This window comes from Fukomys damarensis, unplaced genomic scaffold (genome assembly GCF_012274545.1).
Source record: "Fukomys damarensis isolate Sample0158 unplaced genomic scaffold, DMR_v1.0_HiC HiC_scaffold_23, whole genome shotgun sequence".
In the NCBI taxonomy this organism is placed as follows: domain Eukaryota; kingdom Metazoa; phylum Chordata; class Mammalia; order Rodentia; family Bathyergidae; genus Fukomys; species Fukomys damarensis.
The window spans coordinates 38,679,128-38,697,306 of NW_022900935.1; the positions used below are offsets into that span (position 1 = coordinate 38,679,128).

The window sequence follows — 18,179 nt, forward strand, 5'->3', positions numbered from 1 at the left end:
TTTTTTTTTTTTTTTTTTTTTTTTTTTTTTTTTAACCGGGGATCAAACTTGTGACCTTGTGCTTTCGAGGCAGGCGGTGGCAGCACTGAGCTAAATCCCCAGCCCATCTGATTGGGGTTGTTTGTTTTTGTTTTTGTTGCCTCTACCGTTGGCTTGAGAACTATGAAGCCCACCTGGAACCTGCAATACCCCTGTCCTTATTTCCTGAATAACTCCTCCAGCCCTAACCTATTCCCTGCCCTCCTAGTCTCTGAATAAGTGTGTAGACTTCACCTGTGTTTGTTTTGTTGTTGTTTGTGACAGGGTCTCACTCTGCAGCCCAGGCTGGCTTCAGACTTGCAGTGATCCTCCTGCTTTTGTTTTGTGGTTACCGGAAGTCGAACTCAGGACCTTGTGTTTCAGAGGCAGATAGCAGCCCCACTGAGCTAAATGCCCGACCCAGTCTTCCTGCTTTGGATGAAAGGAGCAAGCCATTAGTCCAGAGAATGACTGAGCAGGTTTGCACTGATTTGCAGGGGTGGCTAAAGTCCCGTCCTTCTGCAGGCCAGGGGCATGGTCTTTCTGTCTTTTTTTCTTTCCTTTTGAGACAGGGTCTCACTAAGTAGTTGAGACTGACCTGGAACTCACTATGTAGCCCAGACTGGTCTGGTACTCACAGCGATCCTCCTGCCTCAGCCTTCCACGAGTGTTGGGATTAAAGGCGTGCGCCACCACACTTGGCTTTTTTTTTGTTTGTTTTTTGAGCATGTGCCATTTTCAACACTCACTAAGCCTTGAGGCAGATGCAGCTGTCGCCCATTTCTCAGATCAGGAAACTGAGGCACTTGTGCGATGCCGAGTGTGTTTGGGATTTAAACCAAGGCTCACTGGCTCCAGAGCTGGGTGGGAGGAAGAGTGAGAGCCGAGTCCTGGAGACCCTGCGGATTGGTGTGAGGTGGGGCCCAGTCCAGTTTGGCTGCCACGACCAGGCAGTGACCTCCTCTAGGGCAGCTCCCCTGGCTTCAGCATGTGGAAGGCTCAGCTTTATGAAAACAAACTGAAGTCCTGCTTCCGAGTCCCCATGGACCCAGGAACTTGTGCCATAACAAAGAGCACAGTGGTGAGGACAGGTCGGCTGGAAGCCGGGCTGCCCACCCTTCCTGCGCCTCCCACCCCTGCACTTTGTGGCCTCACAGGCCCCAGCCCTGCTCCCCCCTCCACCAAACCCTGCTCTGTCTTTAAAATGCATCTTTGAGGGGGTCCCAACCCAGTGTGCAGCGCTTTTAGAAGGAAGTCAGATCCGTTGGCCTGGTTCTGCCCCAGAAGAAAAAAAAAAAAAGAGAAGCAGACTTGAATGTGAGTCCTGTTTGCCTTGGGCCACAAGCCTCCTGCTCCTAGGCTGCTGCTGTGGTGAACTTGAACTGGAGCCTTTGCATCCACCCCAGCCTTGCTGGAGGTTCTCTGAGATGATGCACAGGAACACTGTCTGGGTGTGAGGGCCGCTCTGCCGGCTGCTTGTCACCCAGAGGGTGCAGCCCTGACACAGACAGGTCAGCGTGCTCACGGAACATGGGACGGGTGCTCCTGACAGCCAGACAGCATCCAGCTGTTCCGAACTGTAGCCTCTTGGCCTCTCTACACCCAGGAGCTGTCCCTTCCCCTGGGGCTCTTGTGTCAGTCTGTGCCCTCCTGATAAGGCAACTCCTAGGGTCTGTTCCCCTGGGGAGCGGGCACTTGGGGCCCCACTGTGGCTCCAGACTCTTGCCTGGCACCTGGCAGCTACTCAGCCTCTTTGGATGGACAGATACCCACAGGAGAATGTGGGGCTGCACCCCTAGGAGAGCCCAGAGAACAGCAAGTTGTGAATGGCCAGTTCAGCCACTGTGGGGCAGATCCATGGTCCCATCACAGGGACACAGAGAGATGCAGCCCTCGCCTCCTGGCCCACGGGACAATCCCACAGCAGGAGAGCAACGGTGCTATGCTGGTGGGGGGCCCTCCTGGCCAGGCCTCGCCTCTGAGCGAGAGCCTTTTCTTTTTTTGGTTTTTTGAGACAGGGTCTCACTATGTAGTTGAGACTGACCTGTAACTATGTAGCCCAAGCTAGTCTTGAACTCACAGTGATCCTCCTGCCTCAGCCTCCCGAGTGCTGGGATTACAGGTGAGCACCACCATGCCCGGTGTGAGAGCCTTTTCTAGAAGAAATTGAAGGAACTCAGCTCCTAAGTGGCACAGAAGGACTCAAACCTATTTTTTTGGCACTGGGGATCGGACTTGGGACCTTGTGCTTGCAAGGCAGGTGGCAGCACCACTGAGCCAAATCCCCAGCCCTAGGACTCAAACCTAACCCTGGATCACCTTGTTTCTGGGAGCTGGCTCTTAACCCAGCGAAGATTCAAGAATCTGGTGACACCCCAGGTCTTTGCATCTTTGACAAAAGATCGCAGACAAGACACGCAGGCCATCCCATAGAGTGCAAGTAGTGTTTATTGCAAAACAGATTTGCAGAGCAAGCAAGAGAGAATGCACCTTCAAACAGGAAGGTGGGCAAGCGCCAAGATGGCAGCGGCACTGAATAAGGTCTCAGGTTGCATTCAGGTAACTGGGTCTTTTAAGGGATATGCTTTCCTTCTTCCCAGGTCTTTGTTCGTTCAGATAAAACAGGCCGTTTACCTAATGCAGAGAAGGAAGTCCCGGTCTACTTTCTAGGCAGATGGCTCTGTTTAGTTGGACACCTTGAGATTTTTCTAACCCCTCACCCAGCCTGGACTTTCCATGGCCCTGGACCTTAGCAGCACTCTTGGGAGGTTTTGTCCTTGTGAGCTGAAGCTTATCCACAGCTAATGATCAAGAAAGTGAAGCAAAGAAAACATCAAGACTTGGCTTTGCAATCAGCCGGCAGCTGCCAGTCTCTAGCCTGCTAATGACAGCTTTCTGCCTAACAACCTGAGAGTCACAGAGAGGACACACGTGTCACGCTGACCTTGGCCTCCTCGGCTATGGCACTGGCAACAAGGCAGGCCCAGTGGGAGCCCCTGCTCCCTCCGGCCATATCGGGTCAACTGGGCAGTTCAGTCCGGGGTTCCCCAGGGACTCATGGGAAAAACTGTCCCAGAAAGGGCAAGCCAGGAACCTACTCAGCCAGGAAATAGAACATGGCTCAGGACGCAGCCCAGTCATGGAATCCCCGAACTTTAATGCTACAGCTCTGAGAAGGCGGCTACAGGCTGTGGCAGGTCCTCTGGAGTCCAGGCCTGGGCCCCCAGGCAGTGAGAAGCACAGGGACCTCACTCCCATGCCAGCTGCTCCCAGAACTTGGGCCGAAGGGCGGGACCAACTGGGGCAGGTCGGGGAGGGGTCATCCCAGCCACACTCAGGAACACCTGGGCCTGAGGCCTACACGGTGCAACTGTGGGGTGGGAGGAGAAAAAAAGAGGTCACGGTTCCAGCATGGGGACCAGTGGGGTGCTCTGGAGGGACAGCAGGCCTCAGAGTGAGGACTGTTGAGTCCATGGGACTGGGAAGCCATGGGGATCCTGGGCCCTCACGCACAGGATTCAGCAGCCCCTGAGATGGGGAGAGGAAGACAATTCCATCTTAGGTCTAGTAAGGAAGGTCAGAGGTATCCCCAGGACCTCCCAGGTACCAGGGCGGTGATGTAGCCTGGGCAGGGCCAGGGCAGGAGGCCAGCTTCAGTACCCTCAGGCGTCTGGACCCCTGGCATCCGGGCCTGAGAAGGGGTCTGCAGGCCGTTCTGTGGACTCAATTGTCTGGTAGGCACTGCGCTCCCGAGAAGGCCCAAGGAAGTCTGGGGGGACACGGGAAGAAATGAAAAATGAGGGGAGAGGACTGGGCACACTGGACCGAGCCCAGACCAGATCCAGCCTCTGCCCACCTGTGCACCCTGATGCCGCGGATGGCGCTGCAGCCCGACACCTAGCTGTTGGCACAAATTACCCTGTACCCCTCGCGGGTCCCTGTGGAGCAGCTGCTTTCACATTCCAGGTGAGGAAAGCAAGGGTTGATGGTATAGAGCACTTGATGACCCTGGGACTCCCAACGCCAGTGCCCCTGCTTCTCAGATAGCCTGAGCTCAGGAATGGGACTGCGTGCCCAGGATTCTCCTCGGCTCCCTCCCAGGCATGAGGACACCATATTCCTGTATCCTGAAAGCTCCTGAGCGGGGGCTGAGGTGCCAGGCAGGGGCAGTAGGGCTCCGCGAGCCTCGCTCCTGTCATCCACTCTGCACACCTGTGCGGGGGACCCCGAACAAGGCCTAAGGGCTGCGGGCCTCAGTTTCCTCATGTGTCTGATGGGCGGACTGTTACTGGTTCCCCTCAGCCCAGGACAAGTCTGGGAGTGCTGAGAACAGCTAGGGTGGGTGGTGGCTGCAGGTTGCTCCTGCCCTCGCCCTGTGCTCCCCTAGGCTGGTTACAGCCCACCCTAGGCCTGTCTCCCTAGAAGTGAAAGGCAGATGTCCCCATCCGCCTCCTCAAATGCTGAGAGGGTGAGAGAGGCAGTGTCCAGGAGGGCAGGGGCGAGAGCGGGGAGCCTCTGAGGGCCTCACCAGAGTGGAAGTGGGGCTCACCCCCGCGCTCACGGTACATGTGGTGCACCAGGCAGCAGGAGAAGGGCTTGAGCAGCAGGCTGAGGACGGCCATGCCGGCGCTGAAGCGAGCCGTGTCCGACATGCTGCTCCGTGGGTAGAAGACGCTGATGTGGATGATATCCAGCAAGATGGTGGCCAGCAGGCCCCCCAGAAACTACAAGACACAGCGCCACAAGTTTATGAGCACCATCACCCCGCCGTGCTCCTGGGGACCCTTCATCTCATGCCCTACCGCACGCATCCTCAGGCTTCACTGGCAGGACAGTCAAGCCAGCAGGCAGAGCCTGGGAAAGTCGCCTGCCTCCTGTCACCCTGGGGCCTAAGACTTGGTCCCGGAACCAACAAGCGCTAAGGTCCTGTGGTTTGTCCAATGTGTCTCCACGGGGAGGAAAACCCCTCCTCCATCCCCAGAGGCAGCAACTTCCCAGCAGGAAGAGCTCGAGCTGGACAGGCCCAAGGCAGTGTCAACTCCGACTTCATGAAGCAGTGGCATCTCCGGTCACACCTCTCCCCTAAAGACAGCTCCTGGAGTGGGTCAGACTGGCTTGGGGAAGACAATAGTTTGGGGTTCTCTAGGCCAGGGTCCCAGGCCACCAGAAACACACATGGGCTGCCATTAAAACTCCAGAAGACAGAAAGTGGGGGCCCAGGAGAGGGGAGAAGATGGGGACAGCGGGACCACAGCTCACTCCCAGCCCGCTCCCTGGCTGCTGCCCACCCGCGCCCGCTCCTGGCTCACCATGCTTATTGCGTCCACGGAGTCCGGCTGTGCCACGGCCCACACGCCCAAGGCCAGGACGGTGAAGTTGGCCCAGGAGTAGGGGCCCCCAAACACGATGCTGCCCCTGCAGGAAGAGGCACCACTGTCTGCGAGGCGGCTACCACCCTGGGGGTCCCCTCTCTCCACTCCAGGTCTCAGGCCTCCTCTGAGAACAGATCACAGTCTGTGAGGCCACCAGGCAGCGGGCAGAGGCCAGCAAATCCCACAGCTCCGCTTTCCACCGGCATTCCCACTCTGAACACCTCTCATTCCTCCTGCCAGAGACAGAGGTGGCCACAGCCACTGCATACGGGTCTCCGGGCTGCAGCTCCTGCCCCCTACAGGCTGCTCCCGGGATAGCAGACGGTGTGTCAGCCGGTGCCATCTGGAATAAACTACGCTCTCCGGGACATCCGCCCAATACAACCCCACCCTGCTTACCTGCCAGTCACTGCCCTGTGTGCGCTCCGCCTAGAACACTTGGCCTTTGGTCCCCTTAGCCCAGGCTCAAATGTTAATTTCTCTCCTGCGCTGGGTTACGTATCACTTCCCTGACGCAAAGACACACAGCTGCTAGGCCAGGCTGGGATTCCAACAGTCTGGCTCCAGAGGCCATGCATTTCGTCTTTTCTTTTTTTCCTTCTTACAACGGTGAGACAGAACCCAGGGCCCCATGCATGCTAGGCAAGCGCTGTACCCCTGGCCCTGAGGCCATGCTCCTGCTCACTGGCTCCTCCACCTGCTCTGGAGAACAGGCCGTCAGTTCCTTGGGCTACCTTATTTTCCCGCTGTGTGCGCTTTGCTTCACAGGTGTGAATGACAGTCACAAAGTGTACCAGGCAGAAGACTGCAAGAGCAGGTAACTATACAGTGCAATTAGCCCGTCATCTTTGACTAAATCCACTCATCTTTTGATTTTAAGAAAACAGGTGTCTGTGCCCCGCCCAGACTCATCTGGGGGCTGGGACTGAGAAATCTGCCTTTTGATTCTGTTCCCACTGCTCTCCTTACTCACAGCTGTTACAAGTCCACTGAGCTTTGCAGAAGGCGCACATGAATGAGCCAGTGGTTTCCAGTCGCGGTGTGGCAGAGAATTCTCCCCAGAAGTGCCACAGACACGGCGGAAGGTGGAAGTAGGGGCTGAGTGGCACTCCGGCAGCCCCAGGGGGCCAGCTAGCACCTCCGAGCCTCTCCTTCCCGATCCTGGGATTCACTGTTCTGACCCACTGTGCAGGTGAAACCAGCCCCAGCAGGCAGAGGGCCTGGCCCAGCGTTGCCTGGATAGAACCCAGAGAGCAGCACTGTCCGGCGGACACAGACCAGGAGAGGCCCTGAGACAGCGCAGAGCCAGGGGTGTGCGGCGCCTGCAGCCTGCAGCCAATCACTCACCAGGTTGTCAGCAGCCAGTGAGCCAGGAGAATCACCTGTGACACAGGGACAGGTCTGTCAGTGTGATGACCACAGGGACAGAATGCTGCAGAGCCTGACAATATGGCGGGGGGGGGGTGTCTCTGAGCCTCTGAGAAACCAAGGGCCTGCAGTGATGGTGGAGGGGGAGACACGGCCAGATGGGGGCGCCACTTTCCCTCCCCACCAGCTTCCAAGGTCCTTCGGGGGGCTGCTCTGGAATCCCTGGGAAATGTGGGGTGGGGGACCCTCAGGCCAAGAGAAATTTCTTGGGAAGATGGAGCTGGGATGTTGAGGGTGGTGGAAGGCACGGTGGCCAGGGAGGAAGCAAGAGGTCAGAGGAGAGCAGGGAGCCCCTGCCCCCAGGGCCTGGATTTCATCACAGCCCAGGGCAGCCCACTTTCTGGTCCCCCTCTGTCTCAGACAGAAGCTGTCTTTCCCTCAATAAATTCCTCCTACTCTTAACCTCCACTGTTCCTGGAATTCATTCTTCAATTTTAGAGAACATAATCTCATGTATTGGTCATCTAGCAGTTTGGGAGTTAATAGTTCCCTTATTTGGGTTATTTTTGCTTGTTTGGATACCATTTGTTTTTTTGTTTGTTTTTTTTGGATACCATTTTTTGATTACTTGATGCCCTGTATCATTTTGCAGTGTTTTTGTTTGTTTGTTTTTTTGTACCGGGGATTGAACTCGGGACCTTGTGCTTGCAAGGCAGGCGGCTGAACTGCTGAGCTAAATCCCCAGCCCTGCCCTATATCATTTTGGAAGTCTTCCCACCAAGATACTTGGGAGGAATTTTCCACAGTTTGGTTCAAGACCCTTCCTTCCCTCCTCTGTGGCTGCTGGATTTCAGGACAAAGCTTCTAAAATGTTTGAGGAGACTAAAGGAGAAAGATAGCCGGGCTAAGAGGACATCCCATCTTTTGGCCTTGAACCTCCAAGGTCAACAAAGATCCAGGACATGAGGGAAACTTTTCTTTCTTACTTTTTTTTTTTTTGACAGGGTCTCACTATGTAGTTCAGACTGCCCTGGAACTCACTGTGTATCCCAGGCTGGTCTCAAACTCACAGTGATCCTCCTGCCTCAGCCTCCCGAGTGCTGGGATTACAGGCGTGCACCACCATGCCTAGCAGGGACTTTTTTTCTTCTTTTTCTTTTCTTTCTTTCTTTCTTTCTTTTTTTTTTTTTTTTAATGAGGGAACCTTTTTTTATAGAATCCTACATTTTTGAGGCCGCCCAACTCCAAGGAGTCATACAGATGGAACAAATGACAAATGTGCTAGGTTTCTTTTACCGGGATCCACCAGACCAACCCTGTACAAAGTTAACTGCTAAACTACAGTATGACTTCTATCTGGGGCCCACTGAATTAGCTCTGTGGAGAGGGCCCCTAACCACGGTCTTCCCCACATTGACCCTTCTCAGCTCTATGCACGTAGATGATAAAAACCACCCCCTTTCTCCCCTAACTTCAGTTAGGGATCCTTCTTCAGAGAGGGCAATGTGGCAGATAGCTAAAATAGAGATTATCATAAGGCAGTTAAGACGAAGCTGGGCCCTCAGCAAAGAAAGACAATCAAGATACATTCACTGGTTAACATTATAAAAGGGGAAAATACAGCACCCACTTACTTCCCCTGGGGATAAGTAGCAGTGATTGATATTCTAAGTAGACATCAATCTCTCTAGCCCTTGTCCCTTCCGGAAATTCCTTGTGCCTGACGTGTTTCCCCATCTGATCCCTGTTTAATCAGTATTACCTGGGTGACTGCTTGTAATCTTATTGATCATGGTTTTGTCCCACTTCATGCCCACCTTGTAATTTCCCACTGGGTTTTACAGTTTGGTCTCTTTGTACTCAGCCCAGTTTGTGGCTATGCCCCATAAACACCTTCGAAAAGTGGGGTAGGTGGCTAACCCACTTTCCGGTCCCCCTTCTGTCTCTTAGACAGAAGCTTTCTTTATCCCTAGAAAATGTTCCTACTCTTAAAATTGAAAAGAAAATTGCAGCCCCCTTTGCGGGCACAGGCCTCCCTCCTGGTAACCCCAAGGCAGACAGGAGGGGACTCAATGCAAGGGGTGGTTCGGGGATGAGTGGGGGAGGCAAGGCGGTGGCTTGGGTGGCCATGAGACTGGGAGACCTGGGTGGGGAGAGACGGAGGGGTCAGGCTGGGAGGGCAAGGGTCAACCCCAGCAGGGTTTTACTGGGAAGGGCGGGGAACCATCACCACCTGTGACACAAGACTCTGGCCGAGAGAAAAGCATTTTCCAAAGTTATACTTTCCAGTGCCAGGCCCTGAGGATAGCTGGGTCTCCTAACAGCCCCGGGGAACACATACCCTTACTCCCCTTTTACAGATGAGAGTCAGTAAACGATCCACAGTCCACAGGCAGTGAGTGGCCAAACTGCAGTTCAAAATCAAATACACCTGTGCGGTTCACCTTTGCCCAGGGGGGATGGCGGGTAGGGGTGCTTTGGCCTCTGAGAAATGCTGGTTAGGGATTGGGGCCCTTCCCAGCTGCTCACTGAAAGGGTGACTCGCATTTTCTCCTTGACAGCCAGCAATTTAAAACCTGGTTTTGCTATAAATTATGACTTCAGTTGGGCCTACAGATGCCCAACGGGTAACTAAAAGCATATCGAAGCATATCCTTCATTTTGTATCCTTATTAGTGCAAAGCTTGGGTAAATAAGATAATGACTCAGGAAGTGTCTAAAAGTGGAGGGACACCAAGGTTGACTAGCAGTGAATTTAAAAATCTCAGCCTAGTAGCCGGGCATGGTGGCGCACGTCTGTAATCCCAGCACTCGGGAGGCTGAGGCAGGAGGATCGCTGTGAGTTCAAGACCAGCCTGGGCTACGTAGTGAGTTCCAGAGCAGTCTCAACTACATAGTGAGACCCTGTCTCAAAAAAGAAAAACAAAACACTTTTCAGGGCTGGGCATTTGGCTCAGTGGTTCTGCCACCTGCCTCACAAGGCCCCAAGTTTGATGTCCAGTACCAAACCAAACCAAACCAAACATAAAACACCTTGAGAAGTTGGGTGAGTGGGCAACCCACTTTCTGGTTCCCTTTCTATTTCTTAGACAGAAGCTTCTTTCTCCCAATACATTTTTCCTACTTTTTTTTTTTTTTTTTGGTACCAGGGATCGAACTTGGGGCTTTGTGCTTCCAAGGCACGCAGAGGAACCACTGAGCTAAATCCCTGGCCCTGGGCCCTACCACTTTAATTTGTAATGGTAGTATCCTCTTTTGAAATTGGCAAAACACTGAAGAATCTTCTGAGCATGAAGAGAAAAGAGACAGGCAAGTAAGACTTCTAGGAAAAACAGATTAGTATAAGGCTCAGTTTTTTTTTTTTTTTTTTTTTTTGGTACTGGGGATCAAACTTGGGACCTTGTGCTTGCAAGACAGGTGGCAGGACCACTGAGCTAAATCCCCGGCCCCCATTTTTCCTACTCTTAACCTCCATTGCACCTAGAATTCATTTGATTTTAGAGAACAGGAACTCATGCTGAATACTTAGCAGGTGTGGGAATTACATCTCTGGCCCTAAATCAACCTGAGTCCACCATAGACGCAACCAGTCCTTTCCTGGGAATGAGCTCCCCTTCTCAGCCACAAGAATTCCAGAGCATGACACAACACCAGGACTGAGAGAAGGATCAGACCCTATTGGCGGGTGCCCTCTTTCTTATCTTCCCTCTAAGTTTCCAATTAAGTTTTTTAACCCTGTGCATTTGTGCTTTCGTTTTATTTTCCATTATTAGAAAAGCAAGGACCGGGCTGGGGATGTAGCTCAGTGGTGCCGTGCCTGCCTGGCAAGCCCAAAGTCCTGAGTTAGATCCCCGATACCACAAAGAAAGAAAAGCAAGGACCCAAAGCCAGAGACAGCTCCAGAGTCCACAAGTTCTTCCTCCAGATGCAGAAGACTGGGACGAAATTCCAGAAAGCCTGATGTGCCCAGCCTTACCCAGGTTCCAGGGCTCTGCAGGGCAGGTCTGTGAGCCTGGCACCCTCACCTTCAATGTGCTCCACCTTCCCTTATTACTCAGCACCTCCTGTGCAGAGGGCACCACTCCAAGCCTGTCTGTATCCAAACACACGTCACCCTGACAATCCTCTCAGGTACTGTTGGTCCCATTTTACAGCCTCAAAGACTGTGGCTCAGGCCCCGGCAGCTGGTCAGAGGCAAAGCCAGGATTCAAACTCGGGCCTCTGCCCACTGCAAAGATGGGGAAGCTGTGGCAGGGGAGGCTCAGTTTCCCATGAGTTCCTTTCCCTGAGAGTGTAAGAGAAGTGACGAAATGGTGCTGAGTTTTCCCTGCCTTTGTTGTCTTCCCCAGCATCACGGGCACCTGGGCTTTAAGGAGTGTGGACTGCAGCTGCCACCCCAGGTCTGCAGGGTGGACACCCCCAGGACTCTCCCTAGTGCGACTCACTGAGACTTCCATCCTGCTAGAAAAGGAACCTCGCTGTTTCAGAGAGAATAATGGGGGAGTCTCCAAGGAAGTAACAGGCCAAGATGAAGGGGGCGAGCCAGATGCTCACTGGGACAGAGAGGGAAGAATTTGGTACGGAAGGGACAGACGGCGCCTGAAAGGCTCTGTGGGAGATGGGAGAACAGAACATTCTAGAAAGTGTACAGCAGCCTACGTGACTGGAGTGGAACGGAGGAGAGGGGGAGGAGGGAGGGACAGGCAGCTGGAGCAGGACGGGGGGAACCTGGCTTTTATCTTAGAGTCACCACAGCTCCTGGGTCTACAATGGCGGTTCTGGTATCTCACTTTGGACTGTGAGAAGGTGCTGAGGAATCAGGCGGCTCACACACCTCATTCCTGGAAACCCACACCCACCCTTCCTATGTCTGTGACTTCTTAAGAGACGACGTCACTTCCAGCTCTGGCTCCTGTGCCCACGCTAGGTCTGCAGCAGCAGCTGTTTTCTCTCCCTGCAAGAATGGCCAACGCATAGTCATCTGTTTAATTCTGAGATAGCTGATGTTTCCTAAAGATGCAAGAACCCATGAACCACCTGGATACTTGATCTGAACACTGGCCCTGTGGCATCAGGGAGCTGTGTGGGGTAGAACCAAATCACAAACTTCACCACCAGGCTCTCTGCCTGAGTTTTTAGCACACAGAGCAGGCTACCTCTCAGAGCACCAGATCTTCCTTTTATGAGCTGATATCCAGAGAGGTCAAGACACCTACTTATGGTCACACAGCGAATAAGTAACAAAGACTGGCCTCGAACACAGTCTCTCTGGCCCCAAGGCCTGTGCTTTCGCCTCAAGTAGTAGTCAGGATCTGGAAGGGCAAGGGGACAGTGGATGGAAATGAGGAAATGACCCACAGAGAAGGGAGCCAAGGAGAAATCATGGGCCCAAACCGAAACCCGCAGCCAGGGGTGGTGATGCTGTAATCCCAAACTAAGACTACAGATTACAGACCAAGGTTACTGATGTCACCCATATGCTGATGGACCAATATGGCTACACTTGTAATTATACTGATCATAGTTGACCCACATTGTACCCACCCCAGTGATTTTCCTCTATAAAAATTTCTCAGAGAAGTGAGCCTGCTGGCAACTCACTTGAGATCCCTGTTTCTCAGGAGATATTCCTCTTCCCCATTCAATTTTCCTACTTTCTTTTTCTTTTTTTTCCTGAGACAGGGTCTGGCTATGTAGTTCGGGCTGTCCTGGAACTTGTGGCAGTCCTCCTGCCTCAGCCTCTCAAGTACTGGGGTTACAGGTGTGCACCACCACACCCAGCACTTTCCCTACTCTTCAACTTTGTTGTTCCTTAGAATTCATTCTTTTTTTTTTTATGTCAAAGAATATAATTTATTAAAAGTATAGAATAAAATACAATGGACCTAGAATTCATTCTTTAGGGACTGGGGATTTAGCTCAGTGGTTCTGCCACCTGCCTCACAAGCGCAAAGGCCCAAGTTTGATCCCTAGTACCATTAAAAAAAAAAAATTCATTCTTCAACCTTGGTGGTGTGTCTTGCACCTAGCAGGTTAGAAGTTACACCCCCCCCCACAATATCAATGTGACTTTGGGCAAAAGGCCTGCTCTCCTGTAAAGAAAAAACTGGCACTGGCCTCATGGTCGTCCTGTGGATCTAGGGGACAGGCAGGTGGAGAGGTGTGTTACACACTGAATGTCACACCCACCAGGGAGCCAGCCTGCAGGACACCGTGCTCCTCACTTCCCTCGAGCTGTGCAGGCCTCTTCCGACAAGACGTGAACCCAAGCCCAACTCTTCCTGAGCACGGCACAGTGCACTGGTCCAGCCCGGGTCTGGCTGCAAGACAGGCTCACTTAGGGCTTGGCTTCTGTGCAAAGGGCCTGGGGCAACTGGCTGAGCCAGAAGAGGCAGGCACTCAGCCATCACCCAAGGACTGGAAAAGGGGGAATGGGGGTGAGACACAGGCCCTTGGTGCAGGACCCAGCTGCTGCTTAAGTGCCTGTGAGCAAGCACAGCATGGGCAGCTGCCAACCAGTTAATTCTGAATTTCAGAGAGTGAAGCATTCAGTGATGTCCCTGATACTGCCGGAGACATCCTAAAAGCCTGTTGTGGTCCTGAAGTCCAAATTCAACTGATGTCCTACACGTCATCTGGCAACTCTAGCCCCTCAGCCTCCAGCACACAGGTGGCATCTGATGGTGGAGAGCCCTGGGGACATGGGATCTTACAGCTCCTTCATTCTGAGCACAGAAAGCCAACACGGCTCACACCCATGGACACTCTTGGCGGTCAGATCCTCCAAAGCACATAAAACGTCAAGGCTGAGGTCCCCAGGAAATCCCACAGCACTGCCGTCTGATCCCCAAGGATGCTAATCCTGACTCTGCCACTTACTCCTGGGGGACCTCAGTAACATGCCTGCCTGGTCTTCTCTGTAGAGTCGACAAGGTCAGGTTTCTCACAGGGGCTATGATTAAGTGACAGACCGCGCGGGTCTCAGAAGCAGGTGCGCTCTTCCCACCCAGTTTCCATATCTGTCCTCACCTGGTCCTCTTTTGGCATCTATTTTAGTCAAATCTCTAGTGGCAGAAAACACATTATTCCTAAGCCTGAGCTGCCTGAACCAGGTAGTTATTTTTTATTTTTATTTTTTTTCCTTTTGCATTACTGGGGATTGAACCCAGGGCTTCTGCGCTGAGCTACACTCCAGTCCATTTAAAAAAAAAATTTTTTTTTTGTTTTTTTGAGACAGCCTCACTATGTAGCCCAGGCTGGCCTTGAACTCCCAGTGATCTTCCTGCTTGGCCTCAGATTACAAGTGTGTGCCACCCCATCCATCCATCCATTTTTTCTGAGACAGGGTCTTCCTCAATTGGTAACTACCCAGACTGGGCTCAGCCTGGTAATCCTCCTCCCTCAACCTCCCAGAGTGCTGGGATTACAGGCATGTATGCACAACTACCACAGCACCTGGATCAGCCGTCCTTAAACAGACTTTTCCCCAAGCCTATTCTCTGGGTGGGTCATCATTACCCCAGCTGCTGACCCACACCTCAGGAAGTGCTCAAGCAAGTGTGGGATGATTAAGACAGGAAATCTGCCTTGGGCAAGCCATAGCCCAGGCCACGTGTAGTAAGCAGTAAGGGTTAGTCTGCTGCTTCCATTCCCTTCTTGGCACAGCAGGACGCTAAACGCTACATCACACAGGAGGAAAAGGGTAGATAGAATCTTAAAGGAGCCCTCACCAAGACCCAAGACGGCCGGTTTAACCCATGGTTCACACCCTCCCCAACAAAGAGACATCCCCTGCTCCTCGGGTGCTAAAAGAACTGCAAGGCGCTGGACTCAGGAAATGAAGACACCCTAGAAAACCGCAGCGGGGCCAAAGATTGCAGTTGGTGCTTTCTGCTTTTAAGTAACATCTACTGCAGCTCACGCTTCTTCCTAATGAAACATGGACGCTGGAATTGTAAATTCTGCAAGACCAAGTGTTTGGGAACATCTGATTTTCTTAATCCGACTTAGCTCCTAAGGGAGGCCCCGGGCCCTACCAGGGCTCCCGGGAGAGGCCAGGCCTCAGCCGCGGGGAGGGGAGAGGTGCGTGGAAAAGGATCCCGTTCCCGCCTCGAGGGAATCCGGGCGCAGGCCAGCTTGGTCCTGAAGTCCCCTAGCTCCCAAGGGGAGAGGCGGCCCTTTCCCTCCGCTGTCGCCCGAGCCCCCTGCCTGTCCCAAGTCCGCCACGGCCTGTGCACCTCCTCCTCACCTGGGGAGGTTCCCCCCGCCCCCCGATTTTCCAGGCTCTCGGTTCTTCCACCCTCCTTCAAGTAGCAAGTGTCCAGCGCCCACCCCCGACGACACCCGCCCGCCCCGCCACCTTGAGGTTCACGGCCGGAAGCTCCATCCCGACCCCTGCAGAGGGCACCTGCGCGACGGCCGCGGGGACCTCGGGGCACCAAACTTGAGTAACAAACTTGCCCGGCCCCACTTCGCCCGCCCGCTGCGCAGGCTCCAACCCCTGCAGGACTCTGCGCCACGTGACAGGGCAGATCGGGCACGTGACCGCAGCGAGGTTGCTAGGAGACGGCGTCCGGCTGCGCTGGCCTTCTGCGGGCTGCCAGACTTCCTGACCCGGGGGTGACAAGCAAAAGCTCGGCATTCACGTAGCCTGCCAGGCTAATAGTCTAGGAGGTGGGCTGGCGCGACGCCCTGGCCCCCAGAGAAGCTGGTACCCCCTAGGTGTTAACTGCTGCGGTGGCAACACCGTCCCAATGTAAGTAGGTTAGTTAGGTTACCGACCTCCTGGGATGCTGATGAGGATAAATGAATTAATTCTCCTTAAGGAAACTTCTTAAAGCCGAAGGAGGAGGGTTCAAGAATAGAATTGTAAAGCCGGGCGTGGTGGCTCACGCCTTTAATCCTAGCACTGAGGAGGTTGAGGCAGGAGGATCGCTGTGAGTTCGAGACCAGCCTGGGCTACATAGCAAGTTCCAGGGCAGTCTCAACTACATAGTGAGATCCTGTCTCAAACAAAACAAAACAAAACAAAAAACGGGCCTGGGATGTAGCTCAATGATTCCGCTACCTGCCTTGCAAGCACAAGGACCTGAGTTCAATCCCCAGTACCAAAAAAAAAAAAAAAAAAAAAAAGAAAGAAAAAGAAAGAAAAAAGAAAAACCACACACACACAAAGAAGAGAATTATAAACCGGGCCTGGTGGTATACGCCTGTGATCTCACCACTAGGGAGGCTGAGGCAGGAGGGTCACAGATCTTGAAGCCAGTTTGGGCTGCATCAGACCCTGCCTCAAACAATCAAAAGACAACCACTCGCTGAGCCTGTGTGTGGGACCTAAATTACAAGCTCTTGCTAAATGGCAAAGGGCCTAGGAGACAGTGTCCTGAACCCCTCCCATTGTAGCCACAGCCCGACCTTTGTTCCAGCCCCGGCCTAAGAATGTGTATCACTCTTGTATTGTTTGAAGTCCGGATCTGAATCTACTTGTAAATTAGAGACTCCAGACATAGGGCCCCAAGTTAATTGACAAACTGTTTGCTCGTGCGGAGTGTCTTGGTGACCTTTGAGACATCCTATGGGTGGTACCTGTCACTCATCAATATGTGACTGTTGAGCATGTGACTGCTGACCACCAGCTCAAGTCAGCAGACCTTTGTCCCCTGTCTGTGAGCCCAAAAATGTTAACCCCCTCTTTTACTCCCCATAAGAGGACCTCAGCCCCTGAGCTAGGGGCCTCTCTGAGCCAGCCACTTGGTTCTGAGAGTGCCGTCTGGCCAGACTAATAAAAGTCTTTTACCATCTAGCCTGGTGTGTTCCTTCCTGGGTTTCTCGTTCCTCGATAGCGCTTACGGAGCCTCATTGGGCTTTAGGGCCCAACATTGCAAAGGCCTTTTGGGCTGTTTGCGCTCAGTGGAGTGGAAGTGAGACTTTTAAATCTTACATGTGCCTGTAATCCCAGCACTGTGGGAGGATGAGGTGGGATAAGTACAGCACAGTTTGAGCAATTTAGGGATTTGGGAGGCCCTGGCTCAAAATAAAAAAACAAAAACTGCCTGCCTACCTGGAAAGCACAAGGACCTGAGTTCAATCCTGAGTACCAAAAACAGAAACAAGTATGGTCTCTTTGTTAATACTGATCTAATGGAAAACCACAGGGAGGGAATAAGGTGGAACAAAACTATGGTCAACCAATAAGATTACAAATATAATCTCAGGTAATATTGATTAAATAGGGATCCAATGGGGGAAGCAAGTCACGTAGCAAGCGTACAAAAACTGAACAGGATTTTCCTGGAAGAAATGGGCTAGGGAGGCTTTGGTCCCCCATCCAAGGTGATTGTTACCTATTTAGAATATTAATCACTGGTGTTCCTCTTGGGGGAAGTATGTGGGTGTAGTCCTTTCTCCTCATCTGGAAGCCTGGCCTTTAAGGAATGTGCCTCCAGCTACAACTGTAATACCTCCTAATCTTCTGCTTTGACTCTGGAGGGCCCAGCCCTGTCTGACTGCCTAGAATATTTAAAGTAGTTTAGCTGTCTATAAAATTACCATCAGTACATCAGGGGCCAACTGGTTGGAGCCCAGTTAAATCAGCACACCAAGAGTATTAGAAGACTAGAAAAGCAGCAGGAATTCCTCCCTGCACAAACTCTCAGACCCTTTTAGGGAACATCTATCTAGGTGTTCATCGTGGCTTCCAAGGAGGCAGAACTCACTAAAATTCCTGGGCTGGGCTGGGTGGGTCCTGAGATAACAACCTGGCCCACAGCTTCCCCAGGTATTTCTGGATGGAGACGGCAGTTTTTCAGGGTTTCAGGGACTGAAGGCCTAAGGGAAAGCCCTGTTTCCAGGCCCAGCCCTCCAGCCCAGGGTAGCAGACAGTGAGCCACAGCACCCACCACATGGCTACGTCTAGTCTGCTTTAGGATTGGCTCCCATTGCTATTAGAAATCAGTAATCACTGTTTTGTGTACTATTTTTGTTTGACCGATATGTCAAAATTTTAAAATGTATAGTTTAATAGGGTATTGTGACATTTTGATATATATAGAGATCGTGTAATATTTAGTGTGACTGGAAATGGTGGCCCACGCCACCTCCCCCTGCACTCTGGAGCCTGAGGAGGCAGGAAATCACCATGAGTTCAAGGCCAGCCTGGACTACACAGTGAGGTCCTGTTTCAAACAAAATGGGGTACATATTTAGTTTTGTTTTTTGGTATAGTCTTACTATCTAGTACAGGCTAGCCTTGAACTTGTAGTGATCCTCCTGCCTCAGCCTCCTGTGCTGGGATTATATACCATTTTTCAGAGATGGGGTGTAGCTCAGTGGTGGAGCGCTTACCTAGCATGTGTGAGGCCCTGGTTTCCATTCCCAGCACTACAAGAAAAAAAAAAAAAAAAAGCACTCAGAGGGAAAGAA

General features: G+C 52.6%; 1 protein-coding gene across 3 annotated transcripts; it reads right to left on the minus strand.

Moving 5' to 3' along the window:
- Window positions 1-2,450: 2,450 nt before the first annotated feature.
- On the minus strand, window positions 2,451-15,235 carry Agtrap (angiotensin II receptor associated protein). 3 transcript variants are annotated; one of them, XM_010628142.2, is made up of 6 exons: window positions 15,118-15,227; window positions 6,738-6,772; window positions 5,328-5,433; window positions 4,547-4,742; window positions 3,679-3,787; window positions 2,451-2,652 (listed from the first exon to the last, which is right to left on the minus strand). In XM_010628142.2, the coding sequence occupies exons 1-5, from the start codon at window positions 15,142-15,144 to the stop codon at window positions 3,681-3,683; spliced, it is 471 nt and encodes a 156-aa protein (XP_010626444.1). In that variant the 5' UTR covers window positions 15,145-15,227; the 3' UTR covers window positions 2,451-2,652; window positions 3,679-3,680. The 3 variants fall into 3 exon arrangements, with proteins under 3 accessions (XP_010626444.1, XP_010626445.1, XP_010626443.1); XM_010628143.2 differs by having other exon boundaries at window positions 2,451-3,787; window positions 15,166-15,235; XM_010628141.2 differs by having other exon boundaries at window positions 2,451-3,787.
- Window positions 15,236-18,179: the final 2,944 nt, after the last annotated feature.